The 24,094-nt window shown below is 34.3% G+C and overlaps 1 protein-coding gene across 1 annotated transcript; it reads right to left on the bottom strand.

Moving 5' to 3' along the window:
• Positions 1-6,750: 6,750 nt before the first annotated feature.
• LOC137396692 (uncharacterized) lies at positions 6,751-22,401 on the bottom strand. Its single transcript, XM_068083008.1, has 6 exons — positions 22,376-22,401; positions 16,010-16,184; positions 10,890-11,063; positions 9,081-9,304; positions 7,996-8,665; positions 6,751-7,227 (listed from the first exon to the last, which is right to left on the bottom strand). Exons 2-6 carry the CDS (start codon positions 16,161-16,163, stop codon positions 7,088-7,090), a joined length of 1,362 nt encoding a protein of 453 aa, XP_067939109.1. The 5' UTR covers positions 16,164-16,184; positions 22,376-22,401; the 3' UTR covers positions 6,751-7,087.
• Between the last annotated feature and the right edge of the window lie 1,693 nt (positions 22,402-24,094).

Genomic DNA, 24,094 nt, shown 5'->3' with positions numbered 1-24,094 from the left:
TATATCTATAAATCTCCTTGTTTGTCTATTCTTTTTGTGTCTAATTATAGTGATAAAATCTCCGCATTTTTCCGTCTTTGCGTGTCCAAATATAGTGATAAAGTTTTAGGAATGAAAAGTCTTGCTTGCACTGTATTTGAACATGGAGCCTTCGGGTCTGCAGGCAGACATGCTATCCACTAGTCCAGCTAAGTTGCAACATAATGGAATAATTGTGGGCATATTCGGTACATCGGTTAAAATACTCATGCTTAAGTGCTTGAGAAAATACTACTGATTACTTCTAGCGCCCTTAAAACTCATACTTGCATGAGAGAGCCTTACGTGTAACGTTACATGTAACCATTAATAAGCTGGCCCCACTGTTTATATTATAATAAAGACTAGTTGCGCTCTCCGGCGTTGCCCGAGTATTAAAAATCAGCTTATAAACAATGAGAAGTAATGAGAGTTGCCTGCCACTTGTTATTAGCCTTGCACATTGCCAATAGATAATTTGAGTAAGCTTACTAATAAGAGCTACCTATGTTATGCCATGATTTTGTGTTGAGGCCAAAAACGGTCGCCTATTTGCTCCCATGAAAGGACATACATGTATATTGCCTAGCGAAATATCAAGCTCATGTGGTTTAGTTAGTAAGGTGTCGGTCTGGCAAATGGGAGGTTCCGAGATCAAATCTTCTGCTTTACGGATTCTTTATTCCAAGATTTTCATAGCTTTAGCTGGACACACACACATATACACATATACACAAACTTTGAGAAATATATATATATATATAGATTTAAACTACATGTAGCTTGAGTAAACCAGAAAGAGGAAATTTTTTGATATATATATATATTCAGTTTGTTATTTGTACCTAAATTTCACAAAAAAATGAACTTGTTTTTGCGTATGACAACAAAGAATAGTCCTCATCACGAAGTGGTCTTTCAGAGCAAAACTACAAAGCAAAGCAATTAGCTCAGCTTAAAAAGTGTGCAAATTGACTTTCTATCATGAAGGTCTTTAGTTTAAATAAATACCACCCTATTAAAAACTGTCTTTACTTTTTTCCTGGAATGATACACTATGAGGTGTGGTTTCTTGGTTACCAGCCAGTAGCATTAGAAAAACCAAAAGTGTAAGAGTTGTCTTCTCTAGAAAGCTGATAGAAACAGGCTCATGAGCATTGCTTGCAAGAGACTGTAGTAGGAGCAATGTTGTCATTTTATATAATTGATTGATGTTGGATTAAATGCGTCGAGAATTTCTTGCAGGATGACCAGCTATCCGATTGGCACCAAGGCTTCATTCAAACTTAATTCTTATGAGCCCAAAACAACGTTTAAGATTTTCATGTTTGTAACACACTTCATACAAACTTACTGACTTCACGGAGAAGCTTTATTGTGTAGCGTAGTGAGCTGCATCATACACTAGTTAGCAGACTTTAAATTGTTCTCTAGTAGAGAAAGATTAGCATGATAATAAGTGCTGAAATGAGAAAGATTTTGTGTATTACATTACAGATAACACTGTTAACATATAATACTGTTATCTGTTAACAGTGTTATACTAGTTATTTATTAGGCCAACTATTTTACGGGAAATATAATAGTATTAAATCAAATATAATAGTAATATATTTCTTATTATATTTTATTATAGCATACAGAATATTTATCCTTATCATTTTATATTATAGACTTCATTAGCTTATGTTATATTATAATTATAGTCTATATCATATCATCTTTCACTACGTTGTACTATATTATTTATTATATTAAACTATATTATATTACTGGTTATACTATATTGTATGGCTTATTTTATTACTCTTTATTATATGAATTTTATATAACACTTTATATGGTAGTTCATGGTCTGATTTACACGAACATGTATATTATATAATTTGTTGTTAAATTATTGTTTCAAGCAGTTTCTTACCTTTATTGAGCGTACACAAGAGGGCAGACAAGAGCCAGAGTAACCATTGACGCTTCATATTAACCTAAAAAAGAGAATGAGACCATGTAGGCACATTTATTCAGAACAAACAGGTCACATCAATAACAGTTTATTCAACTACTGGTATGCTACCGTTACTGCGACTGTTGCTGCTAATATTACTTTTGCTGTTGCTGCGACTTGTTACTGTCACTCTTACTGTTATTGCTACTGTTACCGGTACTGTTATTGCTACTGTTACTGCTACTGTTACTGCTACTGTTACCGCTACTGTTACTGCTACTGTTACTGCTACTGTTACCGCTACTGTTGCCGCTACTGTCTCCCGCTACTGTTACCGGTACTGTTACTGCTACTGTTACCGCTACTGTTACCGCTACTGTTGCCGCTACTGTCACCGCTACTGTTACCACTACTGTTACCGCTACTGTTACCGCTACTGTTACCGCTACTGTTGCCGCTACTGTCACCGCTACTGTTACCGCTACTGTTACCGCTACTATTATTGCCACTGTTACTGCTACCGTTACTGCTACTGTTGCTGCTAATATTACTTTTGCTGTTGCTGCGACTTGTTACTGTCACTCTTACTGTTATTGCTACCGTTACTGTTACCGCTACTGTTACCGCTACTGTTGCCACCACTGTTACCGCTACTGTTATCACTACTGTTATCGCTACTGTTATTGCTACTGTTACTAACACTATTACTGCTATTGTTACTGCTACTGATACTGCTACTGTCACTGTTACTGCTACATTACTGTTACCGCCACTGTTACCGCTACTCTGACTGAAACAAGACTTGTATGAATGTGTACATAATGTATTTCTGTCGTCTGATGAAAACTACTTTCTCAAGATTACTTGTAGTGGCATCAGCTAAAGCTGACTTAAGCACACAGAGTTTATTATAACTACTAACCTTCAGCTTTTTCGGCTAGTAGAAAGTTAGAGCCGTTTATCAACAGCTATCACACTCTTTACACCGACAGAGCAGTGTTGGTAATGATTGTTGAGTTCCAATCATATTGCATTGCTTTCTGATATCAACAATGTCTGTATGCCCTTTGCAGTCTTTGCTCTTAGAGTGCAGCATTGCGAGTACACGTGTTTAAGACTATTCACAGATATCTAAACTGGCAAAATAATATGCATTGCTACCATTAGGGCAAGGGTAGGGAAACTATGGCTCCCGAGCCATATGTGACTCTTTTGATGATTGCATCAGGCTCTTTGACAAATCAGTGGAAAATAAGCCATAATTTGGCTGTAAATTTAATTAAAATAATAATACAAATAATGCTGAAATTACAGTAACAATAAACAAAATAAAAAATAACGCCCATGTAATAGAAATATATTTTTATTTGCAACTTTTTGATGTGACGCGCGCAGCAAAGAGTTTTTAGTGCTTTCTGTACTCCACTCTGTGCAGCCGCGCAGAGACCACACGAATCATTTTTAGATCAAAAGGTTAACCCTTCAAACCAAAAGATGGCTAAAAGAAAAAAATTATTATTTGAACATGGTTGTTCAAAATAAATCCAGTTTTTTTGTACTCCAAAATTGCTCAAACACACTAAAGTTGTTGGTCTTTCTTTTCAGTTTTATATTTTTGAGATTCAAAATATACATATGGCTCTCCTAGAATTAAATATACATATGGCTCTCCTAGAATTAAATATACATATGGCTCTCCTAGAATTAAATATACATATGGCTCTCCTAGAATTAAATATACATATGGCTCTCCTAGAATTAAATATACATATGGCTCTCCTAGAATTAAATATACATATGGCTCTCCTAGAATTAAATATACATATGGCTCTCCTAGAATTAAATTTTGAAACATGTGGGTTGTTTTGCTCTCTCAGTCAAAAATGTTCCTGACCTTTGCTTTAGGGGATTAAATGAGTCATACCGTTAAATAGAGAAGCTGCTTTGTATTCTGAAGTGTTTTTGTTATAATAAGTACACATGATATCCTCATATTTAAAATTTGTTGATGATTTGTGCCAACATCTATGTATCCTTCTTTCATATTTACACAAATAATTTTTCCTGTCTATGGATAAAAAACTTTAGGGTTTGTTACATATATGATATTTATGTGATGAACCAGTATCAAGGAGAGACAACTACTTACTTTTCTATTCCACTGACAGACTTAGTAATATCATTGCCACTACATTTAACTTACTGCTGAAATACAGAGTTATTCAAAAGTATCTTCACTAAGGTCAAACTTATTCAAAAGTTCTTTACTTTGGTTTAAATGGTCTTTATAATGGCACATCATGGAAAGCTTTTTTTTAAGACGATAAAAAATCAATTTTTTTTTAAATTGCACTTTGAATGAGTGACTTTTTAATATAAAAGTGCATAAAAACATAAATTCACAATACAAAAGACTTTTGTGTGGGAGAGCATAACTTCGACTATAAAGGCTTTTTCTTGAAAGCGGATGCATAGGCATGCAAGTTGAATGTAAAAATAGTTGCATGTATATTTATATATGTATTATGGTTGGCACAAGTAATATAAAGGAAAATGTGTAAATTATATTCAAAACTGCGTCTTTAAAATTTTTTTGTGAATTTTAAATAAATTTGTATCGTAGATACAACCTTTTGCAACTTTTTTGCAACACAGAGGTTTATTGCTATCAATGTCAAATTCGTGCATTTTTATTACTATGTTTCTAATTAAAAGTTTCTCATTTTATTTTTTTGATTATGCCAATGCCATTGTAATCTATAGATATGTAAAACGACAAGTTTGAGTGTATCCGTGCACACGATCCTTATGACATAGAAATACAAAGGGCTGTCACAGAATTGCTTGGAAATTGTGATGAACTCTACTGACCTCTCAGATAGGTAGCTTTACAAAAATTCAAACAATTTTTAATCTCTATTAAATCAAAAGATATCCCAATATAACAAATAGTCTGTATTAACCACCATTTTGAATACTTATGAACCACTTTGTAACAAATTTGATTTAATTCGTTCTTTGCTTTATTTCATTGGCCAATGCCCAAAAAGCAAATCAAACGTTGAAAAAAACAATGAAATAAACATTAAATAACAAATATATAAAGCAATGGTGATAACAAAGGAAATAAACTGTATTTAGAAAAAATTCTTTTGATGTCAGGATGTTCTAGATATAGGACAGAAAAGGGTTCATGTCTGGTGTGTTTAGTGGTTTTTGTGTGCATTTGTTGACGTTAACAGCAAATCATGTCATGGGAAAAAATAATGTCATGGGTAATCAATAGTATTCAAAAGACATTCTTATGGTATAAGAATTTTCTAGATATGATTGTAAGTATAGTAGCAAGATGTTTGTCTGGTGTACTCATTGGTTTTTGTTTATGGGGTGTAGCTATGAACTGGCTGGCTGGGTATATGGGATAGTCTATTAGAGTACTTTAGACAGGAGAGATTAAGAAATACCAAATGTTAGGGACTTTCAATCATTGACATACATTAAATACATTTATTACAGGGTATTACGGTTTTAATAGGTTTTGATGCGGGTAATATGGTTGCGGTACGTAATATATAAAATACTACAGATTGAACTAATTTGGTAGGAGTTTTAAATTATTTAAATTTTTATTAAATTTAAAGCTAGCTTGCTGTTGAAAATTAATAATGATTTGCTTCTTTGCGATGCTAGGGTCGAGCAGTATGGTAGAGAAGAGGTGACCCAGTTCTCAGTATCTACCATTTCCGGAACTGTCAGATTAACCTGAAGGGATGCCAATGCAACATGTCCAGTCTGACAGAGCCAGGTAGCTATTTCACTTGCCCAATGTGTGAAGGACAGAGATCAATCTTTAATGTGCCCACATTGTCAGTGTGGTACACGGGGCCTCCAAGTTATGGTCTGGATTCAAAAAGACCCAGAAATTTAGGGTTGAAAGCTGGCCGAGAGCTTTTTATCAGATCGGCATTAAGCAGGACTCAAACCACCAACCCCATGGTTGATAAAGTCAAAGGGGCTACCACTAGGCCACCCTGACACCTGTAATTCAAATCTATGAATGAGTTATACAGAGTTATAAATGACTTGTTTGTGAGTTGTAGTTATGAAGTGGCTGATTGGGTGTACAGAGCAGTCTGTTAGAATACTCTGGACAGCACAGAATTAGAGAGACTATTGAGAACTTTTCCTACTTGAATGCTCTTCCCAGTTTTATGAATTGACTAAATATTTACTAAGGTTCATCTATGTGTCACATATTAAATAAATTGCTGTTCTTTTATAAACTTATCTTGTATTGTCAGTTTCACAATTATTAAAAGGGAATTGAAATTTTGCATTGTCTGATTCGTAAGTTTCTTTACTTGTGTTATAAATTTAACACAATTGGAACTACTCCATTGTGGTAGTTGTTCGCCAGAGTTCAGTGGCTTATGATCACTAGTGCAGTGTTTTGAGCCACATAAAAACCATTGGTGGTGTTAGGAAGAGCATCTAATCACAATCTTTCATGTGTTCTCATGAGCAAATGATCACACCAAATATTATTGCAAGAGAAAGACCATTTGCTGTGGTGATCGCTAACGGAAAAGCAGAAAGAATAATGTTTGCTGATCGGTAAAAATCGCTTAATTAAGCTAATACAATTATTCATCCAACTGACCATCTGGAGAAGACGGTTTTGCAAGCATTGCACAAGTTCCACCACCGAATAATCACAACTGCTCTCGGCCTACTCACTTTCCAGTTTTAGCTCACTGATATTCGCCAAGTCATCTGTTACTCAAATTTATTTTAAAATTTGTGTTGAGATTAATCTCGACAAATTAATTAAAATTGAGTAAATGGTATAAGTATATACAGATGATATATACATGGTATTATCACAAATATAACTCAAAACAAGAAATAGCGCAGACCCGAATTGTAACACACAAAAAATATAGAGCTACGCAGTATTTACAGGGTATGGCGAGAGAAAGACACCCATAAGCTTGATCTTTACTTGTCAGATGCTAAAAAAACTACTAGCTGCTAGTAACATTATTATAAATACAAAATAAAATAAATTAAAAAATTCCAAATGATTGTCATAACGAATTGTCTCTTTCAATCTTTTGTTTCATTCTAAATGAGGAGTGCGCTGAAACGGTGAGACGTGAAGTCCCATTTATGTTCTACACTGCTGGTTTCCAAGTGCCCAATTGACTTGCTCATCTTCTTTATCGAACTCAGATTAGCAGCACCTCGTCCTAGTCTTGCTCCATCTGTCAATATAAATAGTTGGATATTCAACTCGCAAGAAGGATGTACATCGATAACAGCCCTTACTTATGCCGATCTTTTAATTTGTGCATTGTCATCTGCTCGATGGGGTAAATATATATTTTCACATCTCACCAAAAATAGATACCTTATACATCTTACAGAAATCTTTACTAAGATGTGTGTACTACCAATTAAATACTCCAGCTCACCACACTTTCACCTATCACATCACAAAATCTTTGAATATAGTACCTTGTTCTAAGCATGCTCATCTTTGCCTTTGTGTTACAGGTTTCAAACCCTATGTAAACTTTGCTAACATATTTGTATTTATCCTTACATACATGACAAACATCCTTTTCTATTCTGTGACACCAGCATACTACATCCATCATCATGTTTGATTTTATTAACTTTCCGTTACTACAACCTAGAATTCACTACCCCGACTTCTCAGCAATACTATTAGATTGCCAACTTTCAAAACTTGTTTGTTAAAATCACTTAATATTTTCTTGATTTCTGACTTTTCATTTTTGGCATTTAATAAAAAGCATTGTTTTGTTGATGATTGCCAATGTCAATAAAAAGTTATGCATACATACAATACTGAAGTTCAGCAAGAGAAAACAACTCTATTTTTGTATAAAACTCTCTATGTATAAAAAAAACTTATACATACACACATATATAAAAAACCTTATACGTACATACATACAAAACTAATCAAAATACTAAGTATATTTGTAAAACATAAACATACTTACAAGCTGCATACTTGGAGGTGACACTAGTTGGAGTTGTTGGCTGAGCAGGTATTTTACTAGGCAGGGTGCTACGTCGTTCCTCAGAATCTGTGGTCATGTCGCTATCTGTGTAGCTAGTGCTTTCTGACAGCTCCTGTTCGTTCTCATCAGAAAATGCAAACGCAGAACAACTAGCCGACTTCATTTTATTCAGTTTTCGAGGAACATAGTTCGACAAATGTTCACTCGAAAGTTTGAGCTTTGAAAAGTCCATCGATTTTCGTCGTTTAGCGAGTTGAAACCTGGCGAACATAGGACTAGCCGATGGACTTGTGCTATCGGACTGCGAGCCGCTGTTGGTGAAGGCATCGCTGTCGTAAAACAGTGTTTCTTCTTTCTCAAAGTCTGATGTGTATTTTTGCTTTGAATCAAGAGTGTGGCGGTTTTTGAGATTTTTTGCGTACTGAACCCTTCGGGCAATTGGGTGGGAGCGGTGAACAATTTCATTAGCGTTCTTATCAAATGTGTGTGACTTGGTTGGGGCATCGATGTTATCGCGGTTGGTAGAAACTCCTGCTAAGTCTGTCGTCATCTTCTCTGACAAACTTGAAGAGGATTTGTTTCTTGTCCTCATTGCTATCCGATGAAGGCTTGTAGCTATTCCATGTAATTTTTTTTTCAACTTTTTTCTCTGTAACATAAGTAATTGGAAAACTAGAATGCAAGCATTCATTGTAGGTGGGTGCATTTCCGACAAAATTGATAGGTCACTAAAACAGGAAATAGATTCTTTTCTTTTTAAACTTTTACAATTTTTATGGTTTGCCTCATGAAAGTATCTTTACTGCATAGTAAGACTCTGTGGATTTATTAATATCTGTACTAACCGGTTTCAAAACAAAAAATGAAATATAGCCTACAGATAGTCATTACACTTTGAGCTAGAACTACTGGTGAGAACTATTCGAAAGAAACAAAATCTCTGCTCCAAATATTATTTTTCTAGAATATTTATGCAATATTAGTAATTATATAGCAATTATGTCAGTATATTGCCTAAATTAGTAGCATTCTAACAACTTTAAAGTTGAAAAGAGAGTCCTTACCCTTGAAACATGAGCGATCTCTGAATAATATCCATCGGTAAGTTTCGACTTGCTGCACATGATCAGTTGTTTCAGGCCCATAATTCCCTGCTCCGTTTTAGCACTTGTGTACACGGTACCCATGCAGCCGCCATCAGCTTCGCTGTGCACTTTGTTTGGACAGAAATTGTCCTCCGGTTTGAGCTTGTCGCATTTATTTCCAACTATGACGATATCAGAGTCGGCTAAAACAGAAGGAATATTCAAAGTTAGATCAAAATTGTTGTGAAAGCTATAACATGACTCATTTTGATCACCAGCGAGATTTGTCAATAAAAGTACATTAGAGATAAATTTGCACAAAATTTCAGTAGATTTTATCAAAAAGCATATCATAATTTTTTATCATTTCCGATTGTTTTTAATGTTTGAGGTGATCTGACTGCCAGCATGTTTATAGTATAAAACCAACAAAACTTGATTGCAATTAAAACCCATCTTAGTTTTACCTGCTAACGATGCAGCACTTGTAGATTCCCACCTTATTTTTACCTGCTAACGGTAATTTAAACATATTTAGGATGCAATGGAATAAGGAGGCACATCAAACTAATAATTGTTCCTAGCAAATTTAGAATAGTGAAGCTTCAAAAATTTTAAATAAATCTAGTAATATATTGTTGTTACGCCTCTAGATTTATTTTATACTAGTCTCCTGGTAATCTTGTGTGCTGTGAGAGATCGTCTAGTGTACTAGCTATACATACAAATATTATGTAATGCTAATTGGTGGTTGACTAGTGCAGTTGTGAGAGTGCTGCAGCCTATCATGACGAAACTTAACAGTTTGAATCCTATATGATGCAATATTTTTCCCCAACTTCCAGCTGTGACTTGAGATGGACGGACACGGCTTTTATTATAATAAAAATCATAAAGATGAATGTATTTTATTAATAGTATTATTAATAATTTATTATTATTTATAATTATATAATAATTTTATTAGTAATGTTGTAAGATTGAAATCTATAAAACTTGATTGCAATTAAAACGCTCATATCAAGTGAAAGTGTGATTATGACGTCTTTAGTTGTAAAGAGACCAGCAGGAAGAGACGCTTAATACTGCAACTTGAAAGCAATAGTTGATAATTACTATAGCAATGATACTAGCCAAGCCAGCGGCATCACACTTATTTTGTTTTTAAGCATTTTAACAGCGATCAAGTTTTATCGATTTTAATCTTGAAAAATTCTGGCAGTCAGATCACCTCAAGCATAAAAAACAATTGCAAATGATAAAAATACTGATTCTTTCTGATAAAGAGAGTGTTCCTTTGAAACAAGACCTGAGTGGTGGCATTGAGAAGTTTTTTTGATCCTTGATTTGTAGTTGCTAGTGTCTGAACGAAGGTAATACACAATAGTTCGACACATTTTTTTGCTCAGTCAAAGGTGCTTTATTGATATCTGGTTTCATTTTGGCGTGTACAGTTTCAACTATCATCCAATGATGACTTAGTGTTAAAATTTGCCAAATATTTTATCTATCCTTAAATTTTTGACAAACATATTTATTTTGTTTACATTAGCTGGAAAATGTTGAACATAGGTGGATTATAGCAACAGGGCGTGTTCTCTCAAATTATCAACTTGAAAATTTTAACGCTGCCAGTGCATATATTTGGTGATACTGACTATTTGCTGTTTTTATTAAATGTGCCATAATAACAACGATTTTGAATTTTCTCAGGTAACAGGGAATCATAATTAGCCAAAAAAATATTTTCAAAAAACGTTACGCTAAAATGTGTCATGTGTAACGTACCTTTTATTCGCTTTGCGTCTGAAACGATTTCATGCATTCTGTAGGCTGCTTCAGGTGAGGAAACGTCATAAACAATCGCGACAAGATGAGCCATTTTGACGAAAAGACTCTGCATTGCTGGAAATTCATTCCACGCTGCCGTATCAATTATTCTTAGCTGCATTCCTTTATTATCTAAAAGATAAAAATACATGTAGGCAATACGTTTTGGAACGCTTACAAAAATCATGCTTTAAAGTTAAGCTACCCTGATATGGATAGTTACAACCACTGTCTAAATGCCCTGAATGCTGTGGAGCGAAATGTGTTTTGAAATATTTGTACTATTTGTACAACCAGTAAGTACCCATATTTTAAATGTGGGTACTTACTGGTTGTTTTCATAGATTTTAAAAGATATACTCAGCAATTCTATTGCTACTTCCTGTAATCTTTTGGCAAAAGAGATCTGATATATACCTAACCTTAGTAGTTTCAATCCTTCCTTACATAAATTATAGTTTTTGTATTTATGACACCTTTCTTTTTGTCTATTTACATTTTTTGTGGCACCATATGTAAAACATATATGTAAAACATTGATGTAAAACATAAATGCAAAACATAGATACAAACCATAGATGTAAACTATAGATGTAAACTATAGATGTAAACCATAGATGTAAAACATAGATGTAAACCATGGATGTAAAACATAGATGTAAAACAAATGTAAAACATAGATGTAAAACATAAATGTAAACTATAGATGTAAACCATAGATGTAAAACATTATTACATGTATATACTCATAGCTGTAACACATCCTTGTTTGTTTACACATTGTTCTTGGAACATTCATTAATTTGCCTTTGCAAAACTCCCGACTCATTTGTTATTGCAGGAATTCTTCCTAAATAATGCATGATAATCACAGAGCCTGTCTAATCATAATAGTGACAATCAGTGCCCAAGCGGGTTGCGAAGGATCCTGGTTTAAAGCGGCTTTATAGAGCCCCTGATACCTAATCAACATGACGAGGTTGATGGCCTTTTTAATAACTTCCGCTTATCAGACAAACTGCCTGTGGGTTTGACCTGGTTAACTAGTATTTTACATCATTTTCTTCAAATGAACCCCATTTAGTGCAGTGAGCCAATTTTTGGTCAAGTGGAATATTCATCAGCATGAGTGACGAGGTTTATTGACCAATAACGGATGTTTAGTTAGTATTCTTCCACAGTTTTGGTAACCACTATTGGAATTTTCTTCTTATGCAACATGAAAGGTTTGAAAAGAGACTAGCTAGAAATACAAAGGTTGAATACCTCAACTAAATATATATGCTCCAATTTAAATAATTACATGAGATAATTTCAGTATAAAAATGGTGTATAATACGTCTGCCGCTAAATGTAAGTACATGCGGTTAGACTCAATACACACAACTTATTGCAATTATAGGGCTCATTCTTTTTTTAGTTTAATGTTTGAAACTTGACGTTTTTTATTAGAAACTTTTTCATTCTTTGACAACTATTCCTTTTAATATTTATTAAACTTAATATGTATTAAAAAACGTTCTTTCTGTGATTTTTACTGTGCACAATGACTTATTGCTTTTGACTGGTTAAATATTTCATAGAGCAATGCACAAGTTCATTTTGAAAGATGGACTGTCAAAGAAAGTTATATTTGTACCAAAATGATCGACCGGAGTTGTGTTTTCAATGGGGAATTTGGAGCTGTAATGGCTTCTAGCCTGTTTACGATTTGAAATACGTTTTTTTACACCAAACCAACACAAAAAGGGTCGCCTTCTCTAGCCAATAAAATGTAACATTAATATCCATTGCAATTTGACCAGTTATCACCATATACACTCTATCTCATTTGAAATATATGATTGTTCAATTACATGTTCTCCATCAATGACAACCGTCAAAAACTTAGTTTACAATATTTTACTGATCTCGTGGCAAAAACACAACCGTTTTCTCTTGTATACCAAACAAACTTTGTCACCATAGAAGCAACTCTAATAAATTGTCGTGGTGTAAACGCACTTCAAGCATTAGAATCTACTGAACATCTGTCAGTATATTTGTTACATCACAAGGAAGTTTCAAACCTTTATGAAAACAACCTTACATAAGATGTTAAATGAAAACTATAGAACAAAGAGATTGTATAAATCATAACACTCAGGTTTCAACTAGTTCTTTGTTTACTAACCATTCAAAGTTTACAATAGTTTTACCTTAAGTCTACTGAGAGTGTGTCACAAAATTCTTTCTATTTTCCAACTTTTCCTTCCGTCTTTCAATTTATTTGATAGAGATTTGACCTGACACGAGGGACTTTTGTTACACCCTACCGTACTCATTATGGAATAATTTAAAGGTGACTAGCGCTCTTACAGCCTGGAGGGAAAATTCCACGTCATCAACTATGAAAAACTAACAATGAGAAAAACAACTGACTGACCAGCCTTCGCTTTCTGACTCATCTTGAAACGCCCAAAATGGTTTCCCTAAGATGTGATGACAGAAGGCAGGACTCAAGCACAATATAAAATTTTTTTGTTTTTCATATCATCATAGTATTTATATCACCATAGTTGTTAGATTAAAGATAATAAAGGAGTTCTGAGACAATAATACAAGTAATTCACAAGAAGCTGAAAAAAAACGTAAATAAGCCCTAATTTTTAGAGCTTTTTGATGTAAAACAGTTTGTTAATTTGAGTTAATGTAATAAACCAAATATCGCCACCTCAGTAAAATGTTAGATTTTAATAATAGTCTTTCCTTTTTGTTCCAAACAAATGCATTCTGTACTGCAAGTGAGATTAGATTATTTTAAACTTTAAGTAATATAGTTTTTAGTTCACAAACCTGTGCTTAGAAACAGATAAAACTAAATGCAAATAAAAAATGCATCATTTTTTGTGTTAATCAAAACAGTCCTATTTAAAACAGGCCGCAGACAAACAGGATTCAGTTTTATCGTAGCAAAAAACTTTTCTCCTTCACTAGTAGGAAAATAACTGCTCATATACGAATTTGGTTTTAATGGTAACATACTGTGCAATAGATGTCTGTGTTAGGCTTGAAATGTCAGTTTTTAAATAGATAAAGTCAACGTCTTTTTAAAACCGTTTTCGAAATGTGTTGCAGACACATCACAAACTTTTAGAACTTGCTTTTTGTGTCGTCAGCGAACCATGTTTATAGTATACTTCTAATAAATACAATAAAGAAAAATCAGAATAAAAATTCAAAATAAGTATTAAAGAAAAAAATCTGCATTTGCTAGCTATCGTCGTTAAACCAGTTGACTCGGTTTTATATAAAATCAGCGGACCAATCAGAATTATTAGCCTATCAATCTTCTGCAGAAATCACTTGTGGTAAGAGACACCAAAAAGGGACCCATCTATGTATATAGGGAATACTTTTTTCTAATTTTCCTATATCATTAATAGAACAGATGCAATAATTTTATAAAAAACTTTAGTTGCGGCTATTCTAAAATACTTATTTTCCCCTGCTTCGTACATGGATGATTAATCCAGAGTGAGTCAAAAGCTTCAGGAGAAGATTACAAGCAAGCAATTAGCTTATGTCTGACTAAAAAGTCAAGAAATCACATTTAAGCGAGTGCACCCGTGGTGTGTTGTAAGATTCAGAATATATCTGGCCTTAAACGCCTCATCCTTAAATGGCAAAAAAATCTATTACATTATTTGTTTTCATTAGTAATATAATTTTTTGCTGTGACCAGTAGTTTTCGTAATACAAATATATATAATAATATATAATATATAACTTCGTGATATAAGTATAATTAAATCGAACGATATGAAATGCACACAACATTATAACTGCTGTCTTTGAATCTGCATACTGCTAGTATTGATATAAGCTATATTTAACAGTCCCTATTGTGTTCACCTCCGCAAAACTCACTATAATTCCCAAGCTTAGCATATGCGACTTTCTTAAAGCTGAAAGGCATTTGTATAATCCATAATCCGTCACATGTCTTAAGGTGATCATTGATTTTAATAGTTGTCTGTTTGTCCATCCTGCGTAACTTAAGGCAACATCCGCCCTCCGCAGGATGATCCTGCCGGTACTAAAGGTCAGATCACAAATGGAGAAAAAAACGTTGGAAGAAAACAAAAACGCTAGGTACCATTTGATCGAGAACAGAAATGACATGGTATTGATGTCTATTCAGCATAAATGTGTGTATTTTGAAACAGTGTCCGTTTGTAAAACTGTCAATTTTAGCGTTTGTTTGTGCATTTGTCTGTGCGTTTGTGTGTCCGTGTTTCTGTATATACACCCACTAATTACATGTATGCTTATGTGTGTTATACACATAGTTAAGTAGTATGTATATACATTTACACATACAGATACACATATATACATAATAAAAAAATTGTTTCTTCACCCCGGTTAACCCATATGGGTGGTAATTGCTGCTCTAACTCGGGTCTCCTACCAGAAACCTGGGAGTTTGAGCACTCGACCATTTTTGAACCAGTAGTCCATTTTGCACTGCCTTGTCCTGGTTTAGTTACAGGCAGCACGGTCTTTGATTGATCGGGCGACGTCTGAGCCAGCATGGTTTTGGTTATTGCACTCATCATAGAGGTTGTAGACAATATGTAGCAAAGGTCTTGTCTAAGGACCTGCCAGAAGGGTGCAGCTGTTGGAGTTTGAACCTAGGACCCATTGATCACTGTCCCAATACCTTACCAACTGCGCCATCTGACCGGTATATATATATATATATATATATATATATATATATATATATATACATATATATATTACTCATCTGCAATACTATTAGATTATCTATTATATACACATACATATATACACATACATATATACACATATATATATTTATAAAAGCCCTATTCAGTAAGTATATACTTTTGTAACATACGTACATGTATATATGCATCTATACAGGGTATCCATACCTATGTAACTCACACGTAGAAGTTCCTGTAATATAGAACTGACCAAAATCAATCTTACATTCTATTTTTGCTAAGAAAATTCCGGAAACAGTTAAATTCTAGCTTGCATATGCTAAGACTTTTATAGTAACTCACCTGGAAGTTTCCATGTGATGTTATAGCATTCATCTATAGTAGGTTTGTAAGTAGAAAAGTCTACTGGTTCTTCAATTAGCCTTTGTACCAAACTTGACTTCCCCGACGCTTTTTCTCCAATCACAACTAAGGTTCTCAGGCCACTTCCAGACATACTTTTCAAGGAGTTCACAACCTGTAAATACAGAAATACCTCGTTAGTTCGCAAGTTTAGTAGTTAGTAGTTTTTGTCTCTTTCACTTTTATCATTTCATTTTAAAATCAGACTATTAGAGACTGAAAAGGGTGTAAAGCGTTTGGATCTTGCAGTAGCTGTGCAAGATGTATCTCTTTGTCCTTCATGCCAACCTACCACATTATTTATCATATGTTTCAGTTTATGAACTTTCTGTTACTACACACTTCAAACACTATCCCTGCAACTCCTCTGCAATACCATTAGATAACCAACTTTTAAAACACTTTTGTTCAACTCACTCAATAATTTCTGGTTTCTGGCTTTTCCTTTTTATATTTCTTTCAGCATATAATAAAAAACCTCATTTTGGTCATGATTAGCAACACCAATGAAAAGTTATACCGACATACATGTACATGAACTGCAGCTATGAGTTTCTGTCAAGCTAATAAGTATTCTAAACCAAAATTCAATATTACTAGCTAGCCACAGAGGCACTTCAGCAAAAAGTGTCATAATAAAATGCATGTTCCGGAGGGCATTAAAAACATTTTCATTCTTCAAGCCTTTCTTATGACATTTTGGTCTTGTTAAGCTATGATTGCTGCTCAGTGTGTTATTGCATGAACTGTCTAATGTCAACAGCCCTAAACACAAATTAGTCTATAATCTTGCACTGAAAATTTACACTTTAATATAAGTGAAGTCTAGCTGCTGTTTATTGCTAGCAAGCTGAATGCACCCTGTGGATGACATTTCAGTAGCATCCACCTGCGGCTCCTGTCACGTATTATTGATTTTACCTATCGCATGTTCGTAGGTGACATTTTTCTATACTCTCTGCAATAAGTTGGCATAATAGTGAATCGAGTATTGTAATTTTCTGACTCAACTTGTCATTTTGTGAAACTTAAGTGGGATATACCCTAACTTAGGGAATTATCAGTTTCGATAGTTATTTGAAATCCTTTTGCACTTCCTTGTCTTATGGCTACCGTTGCGAAAGGAAAACATCTCCATATTAGGAGAACCTGCCCAAAAACTCTGATGAAACCGCTTGCCAACCGACTTGTATTTCACTCTATTTATATACTGGAGCATATGAGGTGTAGATGTGCGAGGAAGGCTATTCGTCCAATCATGTCATACGTGCTCTTTTTATAAATGCACATCACAAGACCAATGCTGAAATGTCACCTGACAATTTCATCTGATACTTGAATGATGGATTACAGATAGTTGAGCTTCTGTCAACAACAGAGAATGGAATTTATATCTTTTATATTCATTCTAAATAAATGAATCGTAACATTTTATGAAAGGTGTCGGAAATAGCTCTTATGCGCTTGATGAGAATTCATTTTGATGCAACTCGTAAGCCGTCACATGGCACATCGTTTTAGTTGAATAAAATAGTTTTATTAAATGTATCTTTTTAAATCTTTGTATTTGAAGGCAGCAAACTTTTTAATGATTTTGTTGGTTTGTTTATCCATGCATTAAATATCATTTTTAGGTTTTCCAATAATTGGTAGTAACCAGTTTTTTCCTACCAGTACGTCATAGGCAGTTAAAATATCATAAACTATGACCAGGGGAAACTAAACCATTCAATAAATAACTTTTCATAACATAAAGCCCTTTTCAAAGTTTAAATAGAAACTTGTTTTCTGAGTACACATTTCCATGACTCGTATGACTCTATGACTGGGCAGAACAGCCAATTATAATTGGATATTTGATGAGGCAAGAATGATAATATTTCAGGAAAGACTTGCATAAATTAGGTGTTATGCGCGAACTGTTACAGAATTATCTTAAAGTGTTTTTTTATGGAGAGTAAATCTGAAAACATGCAAACTAGGAAACATTGCTGTGCCAGGTTTTATTTCCTTTTGTCTACTAAGAAAAACAAGCAGAAGTCTTTTGTGATTGGCTATTGTTAAAGACAGACACGTCCAATTGAAGGGAAAGTTGAACCTCAAATATAATGGATGATACTGAACACAAAAACGCCAAAGCGGCAAAATTAAAAAAGTTTTTTTCCAGATTTATATTCTTACTGAATAGAGAAATTCCTACGAGACGTTACGGGTACTCATCATATCAACTCATTCTTAGAAGCTAGGTCAAGGCCGTCTTATGAGGAGCAAATTGCTTTGTGTTTTTACATTCTTTCACACAATAAAGATTAGGCTGTTCATTATAGATCAGGTACAATTGATGATTGTTGAAGCCACGATTACATTATTCTTATTATCATTATAATTATGGGAGGTTTTTATCATAACCTTTATGGTTGGTTGCAAGCAAGCCCGAGCCCTATCCAATGGCTGTCACTGTCTTCTACTGTAGAGCGTTTTTCAAAATCTGTGCTGTCTGAATTGCTAATTTTTGTACTGTAATTATTATTCCTATTATTACTACTATTACTATTCTTTTTATTATCGTACTAGTATTGTTATTATTGTCTGGTAGTATACTCTAGTAGTAAAGTCCTCTTCCTTCAGATATCCTGACCAATGTCATTATTATTATTACATTATTGACAGCCAGCCATACGAGCAAAAACTCTTCTATAGATTATTAAATATTGTCTGAGAAATATTATTATCAAGTTAAGCATGTTATAGCTTCATTTCTATGCATGTTAATGAAAGACTTGGAGGAGGGCGCTAGTTGAAGACCCGCAGTGCTAGTGTAAACGCTGATCGAGAGACCAGGACTATAACAACAGTACTGTGTCAGTCATACAGTAAAGTAGGAAACTTTATAAAGAGAATGAGGACTCGTCTGTGAACATACCAGCATATTTAGAGAACATCAGGGTTAGTTAATCACTGTCACAACTAACCACCACAATGCCTAGAGAATGCTTGCAGCGTGCCAACACGCATTCGTTACAAATTCCCTTTTACAGCAAAACAAGCAGGCATCGCTTGCTTTGCTCCTCTAGTTGTTTATAAACATGTAGTATGATAAAAGGCTGACGTGACCTTATGCTGTGATGCTGTGATCAACTTAGTATACCAGTATAATCCAATATGACTAAAATGCTTATTACGATGTACATGTATTTATCTGATATGACGTGATATTGTATGACAGAATCTTTACTATAATAAGAGCTGCATTCGTCCCTCTTTTCGAATCAACGCTTCGAGGTTAGAAAAATAATTGCATTTTACTGGAGTTGAACTCAAATATTCAGCTTAACAGACAGGCACACTACCAACTGCACCACACACTCACCTTGCTACATGGAGGAATAATTGTGCACGTAGTTATTACATCCGATGATCTCTACAGGCGCATGAGGCTGCCAGTTTACTAGAATGGTATAACATGGTTCCAAATCCCTTGTTTAAAAAACTCAAATATACAAGTCACTGTACTTCAATTGTTGGCATTTGAGACATCAAACCGCTTTTCAAAATGATCTCTTTGAGACGACACTAATTTCAAAATGATCTCTTTGAGACGACACTAACCACTCAAGGAGATATCTACATGCAGCAAATATCTAAACATCTCCTCTAATATTTAAAGCAGCAACTTAGCCCTTAGCAATCTGTTTATCTGTTGAGGGGTGAGAAGCTGCATGACAGGTGGACTGACTGGCTGGGATTTAGCACTGTTGCTTTAAATAGTAAAGAAAAACCAAAAACTATGCTTTGCAACTGATGAACCCAAGCTATATCGGCTCCAAAGCGTTTTTGCTTGCCAAGAAGGTATTGCTTTCTAAAGTTACTAAGTCTATCATTATCTGCTCCCAAATATAGCCTAACGAATGATGTGATCTACTCCTGCAGCCTGAGAGAGGTGCAAAGGAAGTTACCCGGAGAGAGTTCCCTCACCCTACTGGGTCAACAGAGTTAATCCAGCTCTACCGAGTAATTCATCATTCTCAACTCGTGATGCTGCGATGTTGTTCTGGTAAACATCGAATCTTTAGATGCGCAGCTGATAGTTACTATTTATGTAACTCCTATCGCTATTATATCGTAAAAAACGTCCAAAAATTATAAAAAAAGTGTTGATAGTTGGCCATACTCTATCCTGTTTCCATTTTATTTCAACAAAAATGATCTTCCAACTCCTTAAGCAGTAACATTGCGTAGGTATTACTGTTACATATTTTCTTATCAAAAGATTGTAGAAACGTGACCAATATTCAACTAATTAAGTCTTAGCATTTCTTGATCAAATCTGTCACATTGTTTCGAACTTTACCGATTGCTCGCATGCTGTGAGAATCTGACAAACATCCCTACCTTAAATGATTGATGATCGTATTACGATTGATAATCATTTATCAGATCTCAATCTGACAGCCATCATGGATAGAACCGGTATAGCTAGGAGCTTCATGATACCAACAGACAAACTAGCAACAGAAATGTCATGCTGCTAGTCGAGTTTTATAAACCGATTTCAGCATATGTGAGTTTTAAGAACTAGAAAGTATTCAATTCACAAAGCTGGTCGACTCGCGTCTAGCAGAAAAGAGCAGTTTCGAAGAGAGAACTCAACTTCTCTCGACAAAACAGCAATGGTGTCTTTCAGCTACTGATAGCTTCAAAGGTGCTGCATGTTCCCGTTGTATGTACAATGCCCCACTTATAGCCTTTACTATAATATGAGCTGTGTTTGTTTGTGTGTCTGTTTGTCCAACTGTCCGAAGCCCCGGTTAGAGGTTGGAAAAAGTATTGCATCATACAGGATTTGAACTCGCAACTTTCAGTAGATTAACCCAATCGCTTAACAGCTTCACAGCTTAACAGCCATTCAATGTCCTCTGGCTTTTCAGAATAATTGTACTTATAGCTATTACACTGACTGCCAGAATACTAGTTGGTTTATAAAATATAGTCACTCAAAATTACGGCAGACTGTTATACGGTTAAAAATGAATTTTTGCTGACCAAATATCAGCAGCAGACAGACCTATAAACATAAGCTATGCTGTCTCAAAATCCTAACATTCACCAAACAGGAAATCTATTACTAAAATGTATGCAGTAGGAGGGTGCACAACCCTTGTGCCCTTACTGCAAGCCACTAAAATCATCGCTTCCCGGCTACTACGACAGATAAACATTCCATGCAAGATTTATTTCTTGGAGAGCTAAATACCACTTTAGATTAATTTATTACTATCAAGCTGTATGGCTAATCAACAAGTGCACACCAGGCTCTACCAATCAGGTATTGACACTGAGTGTCGTTTCCCTTTCGGCAAAGCTTCAGTCTTTGTAACCTGTATTTGTCCTTTCACGATATGCTTTATAACAATGATAATTTTGCACACATAGTGTGACTCATGGTTTTTTTGTTTACCTGTTTGAGTATGTGTTCATATATATTATTATCATTATTCATATAGCATATAGTAGAGCTACAACCTTTTATATACAGTTATCATTGATGTTGCAGAACTACATTAGTAAAGTACAAATTATAATGCCATAGAATAATTTCTTCCAAAACTGTAGCTTTCCAAGACTAATTGGCCACTTGGTGACAATTGTCAATAAGTGCTCATTCATGCGTGCCTATATCTACTGACACTAACTTCTCACCGTCAAACAAGCAGCTTGTATGAAAGGACTTGCACTCTTTTGCACTAGCTTATACTACTTTGTACTACTATCAGTATGATGAACTCTACACAAGAGAGTTTATAGTGGGCATACATTACTGTGTACTGTAGTGATTACTGCTATAACTTTTACTTCACAGCAATTTTAACCCATATGTCCTTATCAAGACAGTATTCATCGAAAGAGATGTTACTTACTGGTAAAATTGAGGATTTGAATTTCTCCATCTCGAAATAATTAACCATACAAGGTTGAAAATCAAACTTCAACTCGTCCTTTCAGTTAGTGGTTGAGTTTTATAAGGCATCAAGGGTGATAACTTCCAAAATTGTCACCAGGTTGGGGTAAAAATTCATGGTGAAGATAAAAGCTAGACATGCAGAGATGCAAACTGGCTTGATCTATAGTGATAAATGGGCTGATAATATGCAGCGGTAGGTTTAGAGTATTTGGAGAGTCGCATAGATGCCTGACTAAACAGATTAGCTGCTAAAATGTTCAGATATCAAATTAATGCGTTTCGCATAAAAAGAAGAAAACTATATATTTTAGTTCTGACAAACATAAAATGGTATAGCAACTCACCGCCTGTTTCACACAGCCTCCTCCTCGCTATGTTGAACACGAATTGATTTCATCTCTTTCTGATCTCATGTCTCTTCGTGCGTAATAAAAGGTTCTAGAGCTCTCATTGGCTCTTATTGTCAATTGCAACACCAGTTCTAACTATAAATAAAAAGCCTGATCAACGATGGATCATAATTGCTCGACTTGCTTTAATGCTATTGAATGACGCTCGCCACTATTCTCTAGCGCCACGCTTGAAATGTTGAACAGTTTTGCTTCTGGTCAGTTAGTACTTGATTTTGAAAGTTAGTTCTGGAAGAGAGAATTGTATATTGACATGTTGAATAGTAAGAACTGTACTGCCTATTAGGAATCAATGAAACAGAAAAAACTACAAAAAATTAGTTAAAATATGAATAATATAATATATTATATTATTTGAGCTATATATACATATATTATATATAATTCAGTCTATCCTCTCCTGCAGTCAATCGAGAGGCTAAAACTGTCCATGGTTGTGTCTTATGCATGATAACAGATCTCAAATCGGCTTGATTACAACCCGTCATTTGCTATGAGTTTGCCTTGATTTCCCTCTATTTTCAATTCCATTTTAATTTTCACATTAATAAAATTCTCTACCCAGATTGACCAACAAAAGATTTAGTATGATTATATATCAGCAGGCAATCAAGTTACAAATATGCCAAAATACTAATATTAATAATTATTATAACTATTATTAATTAATAATAGTTATAATAATTTTTATTAATATTATTATAACTATCAATAATAATAATATTAATAGTTATGCCAAATATATACAAATACCCGTATATCTTTTTAACAGGAAAAAAGTTCAGTTACATCAGCTATAAGCCAACAATATCGGCTGTAAAATGTGTATTTTGTTTATTTCTAAATATTTATTAAAACATTTAAAAAACCTAAAATTTTATGACAGGTTAACTTTGTTTGGTCCGAATCTGTGCGACTAGACATTTTGCAACTGTCAAATATACTTATGAAATAGGGATTTGGAGATCTTTCCTTCTCTGTAAAGTAATTTGAGATTTAGAGGAATTGCAATAAATATCAGCCCAATTTGGTAATTCATGTACATATAGATTACCAAGTTCTATATGTATGATTATAGATTCATCTTCCAAAACCATCTTTCACTTGAATGACAGATTTTGTGTTGCTGTGAAATCATTTCAACAAATGATTTTTAGCTGTCAATTGATGTTACACTTACTTCATTGCTCTTTTGTTTATAATCACCCTTATGGTTATGGCGAGATTATACTCTCCTAAATTAAAAGTGATTATAACCACTAAATTTTACTTTAAAAATGACTTCTGAAAATGTGCTTTATATAGAAATATTGACTGAACTGCTTGTGAGACTGTAGATAAAATTCTGACAACTTTTTGTCTTTGACGTATTTGTTGTAAATGAGGTTTGCTATCAGTGATGTCATATCAGAATCATTCAACAACTGCGCAAATTGGATCAGACCAGAGATATTTAGTCAGTATCTAGTGTGCATGACATTTCGCCCGGCGGTAGTTTCAACAGTGACTGTCTAAGGCTTTATCACAGACTTCCATGCAGCTCTGTTTTCCCCCTTATTTTGCCATCCGTTTGTGTTCAATTCCCCCAAGTTCATTGTTATGTTTAGCTACATCTTTGTATCTCAGCCTGGCTTTGCCCTGATTCGTCTTTCC

Source organism: Watersipora subatra, chromosome 5, assembly GCF_963576615.1.
Source record: "Watersipora subatra chromosome 5, tzWatSuba1.1, whole genome shotgun sequence".
NCBI lineage: Eukaryota > Metazoa > Bryozoa > Gymnolaemata > Cheilostomatida > Watersiporidae > Watersipora > Watersipora subatra.
This window is presented reverse-complemented; position numbering and strand designations above follow the sequence as displayed.

Excerpts from the sequence above, each read along its gene's own strand:
- LOC137396692 (XM_068083008.1), bottom strand. The coding sequence starts at position 16,163 with ATGTCTGGAAGTGGCCTGAGAACCTTAGTTGTGATTGGAGAAAAAGCG. Across the intron at positions 11,064-16,009 it reads CATCACATGGAAACTTCCAG|ATAATAAAGGAATGCAGCTA; the intron begins GTGAGTTACTAT and ends TTTATCTTTTAG. Across the intron at positions 8,666-9,080 it reads AGATCGCTCATGTTTCAAGG|AGAAAAAAGTTGAAAAAAAA; the intron begins GTAAGGACTCTC and ends CTTATGTTACAG.